We start from the raw sequence: 14,615 nt of genomic DNA on the forward strand, positions 1-14,615 counted from the left end.
GACATCTTCAAAGACAAGTGTTTTGATGCTACCAACGGTGATTCAAATCCGAAGCTAGTGTAATGTGTAAATGATACTAAAATGGCAATCCGATTTCACACTACACTTCACCTGCCTACAACCTGAATTTAGGTAATCAGACAGCAGACAAAACTTATTTTTGTATTTCAGTGGGATCACGATCAAATTCTCAATCGTCAAATTTCACGGCATGCTACTTTCACCCTGTCTGAACCAAAGGTGCAGAGTCAACGGTGTTGAGAGGTGAATGAGTGCAAACTTCTCACATACCAGCGTAGCCTAGCCTAGTGGTTAGAGCGTTGGACTAGTAACCGCGAGTTCAAACCCCCGAGCTGACAAGGTACAAATCTGTCGTTCTGCCCCTGAACAGGCAGTTAACCCACTTTTCCCAGGCTGTCATTGAAAATAAGAATGTGTTCTTAACTGACTTGCCTGGTTAAATAAAGGTAAAATTAAAAAGGGGACACTTTCAAGTCATTCCCCAACCAACATAGAGTACAACTGCTTTTGTTGGTGGAAACTCAGCATATAGTCAATGATGTTTGAAGAGCCACCTAAGAATAGTCTTAGGCTGCAGTCATAGTGAAAGTATTGTGAATGCAACAAGCCACACAGCATGCTACTTTCTCACACAAAGTAGATGACCTTAAGTGAATGCTGCTCTTGTGGTTCAAAGCATTGCTTCATTAAGACTTTGTTAATTGCTGTTTATTCTAATCTTGCTACCTTAAAAAGGTTAGATAGAGAGTGCCTCACACGTACTCAAGTGACCTCATTGTACTCTGAAAAAAAAAGTTGTGATGATAAAGCCCAAGATGAGGCATTCTGTTCTGAGAGAAATTGGGTTTTGTAAATGTTATTCAAATTTGTTAAACAATTATAAAAACACACACAATGAGGATTTTACACTCTAGACCAGCACTAAGTCTGCAAATAGAGATCATATTAAAACAGTCATGGTAAGACCAGGGCCACTGCTCCATAGGAGGATGTGAAATCCACAGATTAAGGCCCAATGAATTTATTTCAACTGATTTCCTGACTAACTCAGCAAAATTGTTGTTGTTGTTGAATGTTGCGTTTATTTTTTGTTCAGTATATATACAATAATTTACACTTTAATACAATGTCTTAGAGAATGGTATGCTTTTCATGTTTCTTGATTGTCAGCACAGGGTAAAATAATTACATTTCTATACTGGTAAAATACCAATGTACTCAGGATGCAACAGGTGGGAGTGTCCCACCTAGCAGCATATGATATCATGGAAGAAGAAAGGTGTGGAATGAGGTGTTTACCAATGAAATTATGTGATCTGAGGTGATGTTGAATGTGTGTGTGGCTTCAGTGGGCACGATTACAAGGCGAGGGCACAGGTAGTCTCAGTGTCAGACATGACAGAAGGGCGGTTGGGGACGGCCTGCAGCTTACTGACACCTCCTTGGCTCAGGCCGCAGGTGCACAGCTTCAGCAGCCTCAGCAGATCCTTCTGGAAGCGAACGCCAATGAACACGTACAGGAAGGGGTTAATGCAGGCGTGGGTGTACGCCAGACTCTTGGCAATTTGACCAGCGACATCGAAAAGTTCCAATACAGCACAGTCCGTGATGGTGGTGTCGGCGGCCTGCGTGGCGTCGACCACCAGTAGCCCATTGTACGGCAGCTGGGAGAGGACAAACACAGCCACCACAGCGAAGATGACCCTGAGTGCCTTGTGCTTCTCGAAGCTCTTGGCCTGCAGCAGGGTGCGGATGATGACAGAGTAGCACAGCACCATGACCAGCAGCGGCAGGCAAAACCCCACACAGATCTGCAGAACGAGCACCAGGATCTTGGTGCGATTGAAGAGGTTGTTTGGGTAGACCAAGACACAGAAGGAATTGCCCCTACGGTCAGGCTTGACTTGGGCGAAGATTAACTCCGGCAGGGCCAGGAGGCCTGAGATGATCCAGACAGCTAGGCAGGTCAGCTTGCTGACAGACAGCCTCTTGTTCTTCTGGTTGTGGGCCTTGATAACCTGGACGATAGCCACATAGCGGTCCACGCTGATACATGTGAGCAGCAACATGCTGCTGAAGAAGTTGATCTTGTAGATGGCCGAGAGGAGCTTACAGAGGCTCAGGCCGAACATCCAGCCCATGGTGGCGTCGGCAGCCCAGAAAGGCAGGGTGCCCAGGAAGAGAAGGTCGGCCACGGCCAGGTTGAGTAGGTAGACGTCCGTCATGGTCTTGAGGCGGTGGCGCACCGTGGTAAAGATGAAGACCACCATCAGGTTGCCCACAGCGCCCAAGATGAAGATGAGCCAGAACAGCGGGGGTTCGTAGAGACCCCGAAACTCCCTCACCCAGCTCTTGTCACATAGCCCCCCTGGGGTCTCAGTGAAGGTCCCATAGTCGTCTGTGTAATCTCCAGAAAGCTGTAACACAAACAAGCATTCTTTAATGGGAGACTTTTACTCTGATTTTGTGTAACAGGTGTCCCTAATCATTTATTTTGTCGGTTTAAAAGACAGACAGATTTCAATTTAGCCTACTTTTAATTTAACTATTATTTTCCTATTTTTTTTCGTCACTTGGTTGACTGCCTGTCTCTTCCCCCAAACCATCTACCTACACTACAGGGTTTCATAATGCTGTGGATTCAGTGGAGCACAGCAGGGTGACACCAAGATCTGGTGGTAGTGACATTCTATCTAAACCAGATGCTACTCTGGCTGCTCTCAGATGCAGGTGATGTGTCTCCCTGTCTCTACAGGAGAAACCTTACCACTACACCACTTCCTCCTGTATGAGATGGAGGCGCTGAGAGATGGAGGGGATGAGAGATGGCGGGATAACGTTCCACAGGGGCTACAGAGTGGCTCGGGTTCATGATGCACGTCAACGACACAGCACTCATTGTCGACACCAACACAAACAGATGTAGGATGGCGATTAAATTGGGGGAAGCGGTGACAGCATGCACACCATGGACATTTTTAGACTGATGTTTTAGCCTACTGTGGCGAAATTTGTGTGTGTGTGTTTATTGGAAACATTTGCCTAGCTTAAAGGCAAGCAAGCATTAAATTCACAAACTCCAAGCCTCATTGATCTTTTTCTTGAAAATTATCACTGAATCTGATCAACTGAATATTGAAAAATATATATAATTAAATTAATGTTTATGTATCATGGAAAATAACTAAAAGCATCTACGTACAGTATGTGTGTACTGTAATAACATACACACAGACAGATCACATACTTGTCCACAGTCATACACTCTCACGAAAACAGACCACAAAAACACTGTTGCAAACATGATAAGCAACCCTCCAGAAAACTGATCTAAAATCTGATCTGAATCTTGGGTACTAAAAATTAATTCTCACCGGCCACATTAATGTTGATGTGAAATCTTATGTGGTCTGTGTATGTGAGTTCAAAAGACAAACAGTAGATAGTTTAGGCTACAATCAACATGTTTGGATTGAATTCATTCTCTGATGTTTGATGCTGCTCTCCAATTCATTTTATGGAATTGTTTTGTAATTGTCAATACAAGCATTTAAGATTAAAATAATACTTACAGTTTCATCAGTTGGGAGTGCAGTGAACAACGGCCACTCCATTTTACCTGTCAGAAGTCAAATGTTTTTTAAAAAATGAGGGGGAAAAGTACTACATAAATTAAGTGTATATGACCTTTGATCCACAATTAAAACAATTTCAACCTAACAAAAATGTTAACAAAATAATACTATCCACTATTATGAAACAAAACTCACTAGCAAGATGACAAAGACAATGTTACATGCACTTACCCAGTCAGTGATGAGACTTCAATGCTGTGTCTCTTTCTCTGAGTAGACGCCTCTAGCCCTTGATGAATACTGCTACCAGTCTCATCATCACCAGCTTTTAGGATTTGTCGTCCTAACCACAATGTCACATGTCGATAGACTGCTTTGCCTACGCCAGTAGTTTCTGTTTTTTCTAACATACAGAATACCAGTGTACAATTCTAATCAACTTTGTATGCATTCAATTGAGAAACTTGTCTCTTTTTGGGGAACCTGTGGCATACTCTATAAAACATGTCAGCCAGAGATTACTTGCATTTGTTCTATGAGACACCTCACATAAAGTCACTCATAGAATTAAATGCAGGCTTTATTAGGCATATCTGCTCTGCATTGGATCTCACATCACCAGTCTTATGCAGCTGTAACAATTCTGCCTCATCCCTCTAAAAACCCTTTCCATAACACAGTATGCTCAAGTGAAGCACTTAGTGATGTATGAAAATGGATAAACTTGGTAGTAAGACAACGACAGCTTCGTGAGAGGGTGAGGGGGAACTTCATTGTGGGCTGACAATCAATCTTCTGGAATATGTCAAATGCCCAGATGTTGCCTAAATTAAAGTAATGTAGCTGATAACTCAAGTTCAATCAGTAAATCGGACTGAATGGCTTGCTTCTTTAACTTCATCCAGTAAGTATAATGCTCTAAGTGTACGAAACATTAACACCTGCTCTGACCAGGTGAATCGAGGTGAAAGCTATGATCCCTTATTGATGTCACTTGGTAAATCCACTTCCATCAAATCATATATTTGTCACATCCGCCGAATACAACAGGTGTAGTAGACCTGACAGTGAAATGCTTACTGAGCAATGCAGTTAAGAAATAGAGTTAAGAAAATATTTACTAAATAAACAAAAGTAAAAAAATTATAAAAGCACAAAATAACAATAATGAGGCTATATACAGGGGGTACTGGTACCGAGTCAATGTGTGGGGGTACAGGTTAGTCGAGGTAATTTGTACATGAAGGTAGGGGTAAAGTGACTCTGCACAGATAATTAACAGAGAGGAGTGTCAATGGTTAGTCCGGTTAGCCATTTGACTAATTGTTCAGCAGTCTTATGGTTTGGGGGTAGAAGCTGTTAAGGAGCCATTTGGACCTAGACTTGGCGCTCCGGTACCGCTTGCCGTGCAGTAGCAGAGAGAACAGTCTATGAGTGTAGGGTGACGGGAATCTTTGACAATTTTTCAGGCCTTCCTCTGACACCGCCCAGTATGTACAATCAGTGTAGATGAAGGGGAGGAGACAGTCTATTGTTGTGACTTAAATGAAGATCAGATCCAATTTGATGACCAATTTATACAGAAATCCAGGTAATTCCAAAGGTTTCACATACTTTTTCTTGCCACTGTACTTTGTATCACTAATTTATTCAAGCATTTCCATTATTTTGGCAGTTACCTGTATATGTTAGTGTTTACAAACATTATCATCATGGCTTCATATCTCGCCTTCTTTTCTATTTGCCACATGCGGAATGTCATTCACCTATTGACCTTATAGCCTATGAGCATAGCACAATTATGTACATTCCTCATGCTTGCTGTTTTACCTATGATCACCTCCCCCTCTCTCAACCATAGGGCAGAAATCTTGAGATGTATTTATATGTCAACTTACCCATGTTCTCTCACAGTTTGACACTCATCCACCTCCCCACCCATCCACCTCATTTCTCCCAGCATTAGGGTCTCAATGCCAGTTGCCCCCCATAGGGCTGGCTACCTGCCATCCTATCATCTGGCTCCGAGGATTATTCCTCGGAGACGAGGCTATTCCCAAAACTATTTTAATAAAATGTTCATATTACACTGGCTCTGTTACTCATTCAGTTAGTCTGTCCTCGATTGAACTTCATCTTAGCATATCCACCTTTGTTAACAATTGCGAGAAAGAAGCAGACGCCATAGGAAGTGCAGCTACTATGAGCAGATGTGAAAGGCAAGGGGGAATTTAAACAAAGGGACAAAATACTGGTTTGCAATGTGGGCACGGTAAATCCCATGTACAGTATACCACAAAAACACTGCATCATAGGTTCCCGGTATTCTAGGACTTGTTTATGGACACATCAAAACAAAGAGGCAGTAGTGATAGTTTTGATGTTTTTTAAAATCAGGCTGTGTTCCAGGTTACAGCAACAATCAATAGTTTGACAACTTGATACCATGTGTGGTTTTCATTTCAGGCTTCCAACCACACCTGCATATTGCTTTTTGATTGCATTGTTTTTATCTGTATTGCTGTCTATTACTTGTTTTCTTTGGTGAAAATAAATGAATACAAATAAATCAATATATGTTATCATCTTTTGAGTTTCCAAAGCCAAAGTGACTGTTATGATAGAAACAAAGGGAGAGGGAAGTTCATTCATGTCTGTTTGTTTCCTGTGAGTAGTGTAAGGAAGAGTATTTTCTAACCTCCTGTGTTTCAACACAGATTTGGGCACTGAGTACAACAGAGCATAGTGCAGACAAGTGTGGAATCGTCATAAAAGTTTCACTACCCAACTTGATGTAGCAGTTTCTGTCTCAGGTTTCTCATAGGACCCAGGGGTGAGATGCTGGCGGTTGAGAGTAGCTACCAGTCTCCTCTTTCAGGTTGCGTTTCTCGGTTTGGACCACAAAGAGGCAAAGTGAAACCGGCCGTAAGCTGGGCTAAGGATGCTTCAGGGTGCCTATGAAAAAAAACTCTTGAATAAAGTGACAGACAAGAGAGGTGTTGGTGGTGACATCAGTTCAAACTGACACACGGCAAAGCAGTGTTACTGGAGCTGTAACCTGCGTGGTAGCTGCGAACACCTGTGCAACCTCAGGACAGACCTCTCTGTTAAACTCGAATAATGCTTGAAAACACATCCACACACACACACTGATACTTAAATATGACAAAGCCAGTCACCAAATGATATTGGGCTTCTTGCATAAACTATTCAAATCACACAGAAGGAAACACCACATCTACATTCTGCGTGCATTATGGACATTCTAACAGAAATCTTGCTATTCACCAGAACACAATAACGACCACAATGAAATCCTACATGATGAAGCAGAGTGTATTGGTTATATAGGGTCACCATGCTGTGCTGCTTAGGTCTGAACTCTGAACTCTAGGACTCAGACTCCGCATCAGACGTGTTAGTGGTGGTCTCAGAGTGGGCTTCTGTTGAAAGAAAGCATTGTGAGTCCCAGCAACCCCTTCTGAGATGACATCAAGCCTTATTCATTAGAATTGCTGATTAGTAATAGGCCTACGTACATAACAATATGTGGTTGATGGTGATACTATGTGAAACCCTGACAATCGGAGTGCTTGAAACTGATTCACCTTCACAGTGATTCATAACAGACAATAACCCTAAACCACATGGTACTGGATCATTGGTCTACCAACACATTGGCTCTGTCTGGTCAAATGAAATTGGTTACAGGGACTCACCAGTGACGACTTCCTCTTTGGTGTCACTCTCATCACCACCTCTGTCACTGCACAGAGAATCAGCTCTTAAATCAAAGATTTATTTGGCAAATTGATTGGTACTCTTCCTAAGAAGAATGACACGGCACAGTTATGCATAGATATTGATATTGAGAAAAACAGTTGTTGTGTGGTTTTGCTGGTGTGACATCTGTAAATTACCTAGTAATTAAATTACCCATATCCTCAGGCTGGCCATTGGACAATTTGGGCAAATGCCAGATGGCTGGACAATCTTTAGCCCATTGGTCCTGTCTAAAGTTATTTGTTTTGCACATAATTATCATTATTTGGCCAATAATGTGGGCCTTGAGGAAAACAATGGGCCGGTGAAGGGAAAAAAATTATAATAGGCTGGTGTGTTAGAAATGCCCAGGCCGATTTCTGGTCCTAGTCCGTCCTTGTAAGCAACAGATGCCTGTTGTGCTGGTGGTTTCCAAAATGTTCTCTCACCTGTGTAAGTATAGGAAGTCTCTGTGAAAGACATGGTCTTTGCAGATACCTGAAAGATAGGTTAAAAACATTATTTTAGAATATAAGGGTGGTTTTAAAAGGAACAGGTAACTATTTAATTTGTCAATTATATTGAATGATGCAAGACATTTGCTGATAGCTCAGACGTGACAATTTAATCTCAAACTACATGTTTATTTTCTCCTGTTTCTTCATCCCTGCCGCGAGCTCTGCCAGAGAGCCACAGGCTTGGCGGGGCTCCAAAGAACTCGATGGGGAAACTGGAAGGACAGCCAACAGCCAACTGGTTATTGCCTCACTGTCACTGGTGAATGACGTGAGTTCCTATCCATTTCCCTATCAACCTTTGTCGATTGGCAATGAAGTATGAATCGAATAAAGAATGAATGGAATTGAATGAGAGCTCTGATGCTGCGTTCAAGTGTCCCCTTGTCCATCGTTTTATTAATTTAAGCCCTAACCCCTTTAGCTAACCCTTCCCCTAACCCTAATACCTTAATCATAGCCTAGCTAACATTAGCCACCTAGCTAGAATTCGTAATATTTAATGCTATGAAAACAAGTAAAATATTTTACTTTTAGAAAATGTGTAACATTTTGTAACATAAATAAAAATGGTTATTTGTCACATATCATACAAAATGAGTGATAGACATCCACAAATTAATACATACTGTACCATAAGAAAAACTTATATCATACTAAATGGATTTTCTCAGATTCACGTACAGAATAATACAAAACGCTCTGAGACCAGGTTGTCCAGGGACATGTTCTACAGAGGGGAGGAAGTGGTTTTGGCAGGAGTCCAGTATGGGGAAGGTCAGAACCATAATTCTGTTAACTCACTAGCTCATGTTAGAACATACAGTATGTTTAATTAACTGGGAAACACAACATAAATCACCATGACCATGTGACCAAAAGTCTTTCAAAATCAAAGAGCCAGTCAATGCACCCTATTTCCCATAAACAGGACCTCACTTGAAATTTCTGAAGAAAAACAATTTACAGCTGACACTGATTTTGAGTTAGAATTGAGAAAAGTCCCTTGGTAAACCCCCTTAGTCCCCGGTCTTTAAATTGGCCAGGAAGCTGCTGTGAATCTCTGTGATGTGTGTATAAGCAGACAGTTGCCCGGGTGTTTCTAGAAAGTTGCTGTTTGTGCCCTCAGCGGCAGGGGAGTTTGGCACGCAGACACACAATAGTAACCACTTCCTGTGTGACTGTTAGCACGGATTTATTTCACACATTGATACTCATCAGCTTGCCAGCTGCATCCCGAAACTGTCATAGAATCACTGTTTGACTTTCGTACATGGTTTGATTACACCATAAGGAACCCTTCTTCATGTCCTCATTACATGTAGTGCAACAAGACCACTCAGGGTCTGTAAAGTTCTCTACTTTTGATAGATTTAAACAACTCCATCTGCCCGATAGGATATTCATTTTGGTTAATTGATTAATTTGGTTAACGTTTATTTTTATCCAATTTTAGAGTCAAAGCAACTGAAGAAAAACAAATTGTTACTTTGCATATCACTTGAATGAAAAAGACAAGTTACATTTTTGTCAACTCTGGAAAACATCAACTCTGTCAGATTTTTGTGTAACGTGCTGAAAGAACTGCTAGAATGGTTCTATTTTTATTTGGGGGTTTCAAAATAATAATGTTCTATATTTTACAAAAAGTTTGTATTGAACTTGTATTTTTAGAGGCAAAAGTATGTATGTTTTTAGTATTTGCTGTTAACTCCTTCAATGGCTTGTCAACTCTGTCACTGATGGCTAACCCCCTTCATCTTTTTGTCCATATTCTGAAGAAAAAAAATGTAAATCACTGTTCTGCAACATATTGACATATTTGCTGTGTTATTAGATCCAAGGGATGTTTGCTTTCTAAATGTTGTTTTATGTTCTGAATCTAGAAAAACATGCCAAATTGGAAACTAACTCTGGAAACTACAAGGTGTCGAAAGCATTCCACAGGAACCCAGCAGCGTTGCAGTTTGACACAAACCAGCACTACCATACCCCGTTCAAAGGCACAAATATTTTGTCATGCCCATTCACCCTCTGAATGGCACACATACACAATCCATCTCTCAATTGTTTCAAGGCTTAAAATAAATAAATAAATAAAAATTGTATTTCTCTCAAAACTGCATTGTTGTTTAAGGGCTTGTAAGTAAGTAGGTCTACCTACACCTGTTGTACTCGCCACATGTGAAATACAATTTGATTTGATTAAAGTGGATTTAACAAGTGACATCAATAAGGGATCATAGCTTTCACCTGGTCTGTCATGAGAGCAGGTGTTCTTAATGTTTGGTATACTCAGTGTATATTTCAAATGTTGTTAATATTTGGAAAAGGGAGATTGTCCAGTCTTCCAAGAATCCCTGATTTGTATTTATTTTCTATAAAAAGAAAGTGCACTTCATCCTCATTCGGTAACTAGTCATCCTGGTCTGCTTTTCAAAATTTGGTAACCATGCAATAGTAATTTCATTACTCAGATTTCAAAGGCTGTATAATGCTCTGCTCCCCAAAAATGTCTCATCTTCCTGTCGAGATAGTTTGACTTGGAATTCTCATCCGCACAAGGGTGCTAAATGTGTAGCCAGCACCCGTATCTACAAAGCATCTCAGAGTCGTAGTACTGAGCTATGATCTGTTTTAGCATTTAGACTAGAATGACAAAGATTACATGGACAGATCCTATATCAGCACTCCTACTCTGAGATGCTTTGCGGCTCCGGGCCCAGAACTATATGGTGTAGCCATATCTACTGACCCCCAGTGGACAGAGCGTGTATTTCACAGAAAACGAGATCCCGAGTTTGCCTGAACAGCTCCTGTAAAACCACCACCCCCAGCAGTAGTGGTACATGGGTAAAAATCACTGGAAGCCAAGCCAGAAACAAAAAGCCATACTATAACTCGTGTTGTGATAATTGCCCAGTTCGGTTCATATGCATTGCCACCGTGATATATAGCCCCAACGCCGAGACAGTAAGAAGACACAGTGCCAGAATAAATTCAACCACACATTTGTTTCATCACAAAACTAGAGAGCAACCTCTGTCCGGTGAAGTCCACAAAGCATATTGCATGTAACAAACAGTTACATGACCTACAGCATGGTCAAGCAAGTTAATGTTTCCGCCATTTTCGGACTACTAAACAACTATTGATTTAGAACCATGGAGAGTCACCGCAAGTCACAAAGAAAACAGGAGCTGCCTCCACTATTCCAGCACCATTTCAACTTCAACATGATCAAATCCCCTATGTCAAATACAGTGACAACTAAAAGATACCAAAAACGATTTAGTCCAGTAAACGTAAGCTAAATATGTGCCTGTCCATTGTTCTGATTTCTCTCTGTGTGTGTCTGTGTCTGTGTGTGTGTGTGTGTGGAAAAAAAACATGTTGACTCACCCTACTTGTAGAGAAATGCCAATGCCATCCTCCTCTCTTTCATGTTGACAAACAGTCTATGACTCGGGCCTTTGGTACAGGACACGCTTCTAGCTACATATTGAACTTCCATCCTCTCAGGAGGCCCAATATATACATTTATGGTTGGATCAGAATCACCGGCCAGTATGGAGAATTAAGTAAAACCACAAGTCCAAATCCCTATCTCCATCCATGGATCATTTAAGAAAGGGCCCATTTTATCTAGCTAGTCAGCCATCAGAGGACGACACAACTAGATGCCACAATTTAAGTTCTGTCAACGACATGTTGCTTTTGATGTGATTGGTGTGAAGCCAAATCCCAAAACTGGCTTCTTTGACACTTTTTAAACTCAACTCTGATTGGCTATTATTTGGTACCATCCAGCCAGCTGACGCCTGCTGTCAATCAGATGCATATTATTTTTGCTGGATGTCTTTTCCGTACTTACATGTTTCACTTTTCAACTAGATAAAAGCTAGCTAGTTGGAATATGTGTGGGTACTTCCATGTGTACCACCGCACGTTAAAGCAACGAACGAGTTGAACATATGCTGCACACAGAACGCATCGCTGCCTAGTGCGGCATTCCCCAACAGAGTTGCTCCATTGACTCTGCGTTCCATCGGATGCCTCTGGTGGATATGAGGCGTGAAGCTAATTGACTAAATAATTTGGCTAATTTATCCCACCTGCCAACACATACACGAGACACCCACATCAAACCACACCCGAAACGAACTCACGTTTGAAATCAATCATAGCCGCTAACATTTCTTAAATGAACCACATCTAAAAACAAGGCCAAATCAGGAAGTGCAGTTGCCCTTTAAGGCTTGAGTGTTTGGCATCTCGTGGGCCACGTCAACCAGTGGAGGCTGGTGGGAGGAGCTATAGGAGGATGGGGGTCATTGTAATGGCTGAAATGTAATACTTGGAACGGAGTCTAACATGTGGTTTCCATATCTTCGATGTGTATGATACCGTTCCATTTACTCCATTCCAGACAATACAATAAGCCAGTCCTCCTATAGCGCTTCCCACCAACCTCCACTTATGTCAACACCCTACAGTATGGATAGTTATAGTGTATTGGGTATTGTTGTCCAATTGAACAGGAAATTCAGGGACAATGCAGTAAACATTTTTACCTGTTATATATATATATATATTTTTTTTTATGATAATGCCCTTTTAGTGTAAGAGCTGTTTGAAAAGACCACCTGAAATATCAACCTGTTTTGGTGGGATGGAGTTTTGGTCTGCCTGGTGACATCACCATGAGATAAATTAGTTAATAGACCAATAAGAAAGGGAGTTCCAAACCTCTCTGCCAATAACAGCTAATTTTAAATGTTCCCCTCCCCACTCAGATCACTCCCAGACAGTCCTAGCATAATTATTGATGAGAAATTGCTCTTAGCTAAGAAGCTATTTTTGACCATTTTAATTGAAAAGAAAAGGTATCAAGAAATAATTTGATATCGAGATAAACACGGCTGAATGAGATCTTTAACAAAATCTGATATTTATAAGCATAGATTCTGCAGTAACCCTCTTCATGCTTCCAGCCTTGTTCAAATTCATACCTGCATGACCAAAAGGTGACAGGTAATCAAACATCTTCTCAAAATTGGTTTAGCAGACAAGGGATAGCTAGATTTTATTTATATTTTTTATAAAATAAAAAACAGTAGCATCCCAAATGACACCCTATTCCCTTTATAGTTCACTACTTTCGACCAGGCCCCTATGGGCCCTGATCAAAAGTAGGGTACTATATAGGGAATAGGGTACCATTTGGGAAGTACACATGCACTTCTCTCAGAGAGATGACATGCAGTTAGACTCTTACCATGGCCTTCATCTCATGGGTTCCCCGGATGCCGTCCAGCCCGATCTTCCGCGGTACTCCATCAGCTGTCTCGTACTCAGCCGTGGTGGCTCCGGTTGGGCTCGTTGGTCATATCTGCGCCATGTAGCCTGAGAAGCGCTTGTTAAGCTTAGAGAGGGTGTGTTTCTCTGCAGCCCATGAGCAGACCCGAGCCAGCATGGGCCCTGCAGAAGCAGATGCTACAGCCAGAGCTGCACACGCTCCCAGCACCCTGCCGCGACCCATAGAGAAGGCAGCACTGCCACCACCCATATCCAGGCCAATCCCATTCATTGTAGTGTGATACACTGATAGCTGCTTGCAGGCCCACATCTTTTATATTCTGTCCCAGGGTGTACTTTGAACAAATGTGAAAGAAGCTGACATTTTGGTAACAGCTTTTATTACCCCACAACAATTCAAACATATCACACATACACGTCTAATATGACATAGGTGGTCGTGTATCATACTCTACAAGAGCATTACGTCAAAGACAGCAACATAGAATTTTTGTCATATTACACACATATGCCTCTGGCCTGGTACCAGACGGAATACAATATATGCCTTGATACCAGGCTATTATCAGGGTTAAGGACAAAAAAGTTCACTGTTCCCATAAAAATATTCTATATGTGTAGGGAAGTACTTATACATTTGCTTAGGTCCAACCTCTGATCGTTCCAATAATTTTTACATGCGAAAACAGGATAAAAATTGTAAGAAAAATAAGAAAACATGTCAAATCATACGTAAACGTTTCCCTCAAAACCTTCCCCTCAAGATATTTTGGAATGTTATGCTGCGATTCATAATATGTACCATTAGCCATGTCTATTCACTATCATTAAAACTTGGAGCTCAAATCCGCCAGCTGAATACATATAAACAGATGTTGCATGATACCCCAGCTACATAGAAATAGGTGAAAAAGATTATACAGTCTTGAGAAGAGCCAATAATTTATATTGGTGTCATGGGAAAATGTACCCATCACCATCAGATATAGACAGCACCAGAGCTTCAAGCATATCTCTCCTATTCAGAAGGCCTCCGTTTTAGACAGCAAGTCAAGGACGTGAAAGTACTTGCATAGTGCAATGAGGAAAACCTACTACTAAACACACAAAGCTCCAGCTCCTAGATATGGGACAGCACGGAGTAGCAGAGGGACAGAGACATTCAAGGTTCTTCTCCCAGTGAGACTGACCATAGGAGGCTGTCGATTAGCCCCCAACCCTTAATACCCCGCAATCATCTCCTAAAGCCAATGACTACAAAAGCTGCTGGATCAGCAAGATGATACAATTCTTCTGAAAGGTTCTGAACTACAGGTGATATTCTCAATTCAATTTTTTGTTCAAAGCACCTGCTCCTGCAGTGGGGTAGAATAAATGGTAAATGGGCAAAAACCCTCTCCAGAGTGACAAGTCCCCGGTTTTG

The 14,615-nt window shown here is 41.4% G+C and overlaps 1 protein-coding gene across 2 annotated transcripts; it reads right to left on the reverse strand.

Annotated features, from left to right (window-relative positions):
• Window positions 1-866: 866 nt before the first annotated feature.
• On the reverse strand, window positions 867-12,105 carry LOC109909118 (C-C chemokine receptor type 9-like). 2 transcript variants are annotated; one of them, XM_031796907.1, is made up of 6 exons: window positions 12,043-12,105; window positions 7,808-7,856; window positions 7,316-7,362; window positions 3,828-7,039; window positions 3,594-3,640; window positions 867-2,438 (listed from the first exon to the last, which is right to left on the reverse strand). In XM_031796907.1, exons 5-6 carry the CDS (start codon window positions 3,633-3,635, stop codon window positions 1,380-1,382), a joined length of 1,101 nt encoding a protein of 366 aa, XP_031652767.1. In that variant the 5' UTR covers window positions 3,636-3,640; window positions 3,828-7,039; window positions 7,316-7,362; window positions 7,808-7,856; window positions 12,043-12,105; the 3' UTR covers window positions 867-1,379. The 2 variants fall into 2 exon arrangements, with proteins under 2 accessions (XP_031652767.1, XP_031652766.1); XM_031796906.1 differs by lacking the exon at window positions 12,043-12,105 and adding an exon at window positions 11,748-12,029.
• Window positions 12,106-14,615: the final 2,510 nt, after the last annotated feature.

Source organism: Oncorhynchus kisutch, linkage group LG18, assembly GCF_002021735.2.
Source record: "Oncorhynchus kisutch isolate 150728-3 linkage group LG18, Okis_V2, whole genome shotgun sequence".
NCBI classification, from domain to species: Eukaryota; Metazoa; Chordata; class Actinopteri; order Salmoniformes; family Salmonidae; genus Oncorhynchus; species Oncorhynchus kisutch.

Bases quoted from the DNA above. Each gene is read 5' to 3' on its own strand.
- LOC109909118 (XM_031796907.1), bottom strand. From the start codon at position 3,635: ATGGAGTGGCCGTTGTTCACTGCACTCCCAACTGATGAAACT. The intron at 2,439-3,593 runs GTAAGTATTATT...TTTGTGTTACAG, and splicing joins CACTCCCAACTGATGAAACT to CTTTCTGGAGATTACACAGA.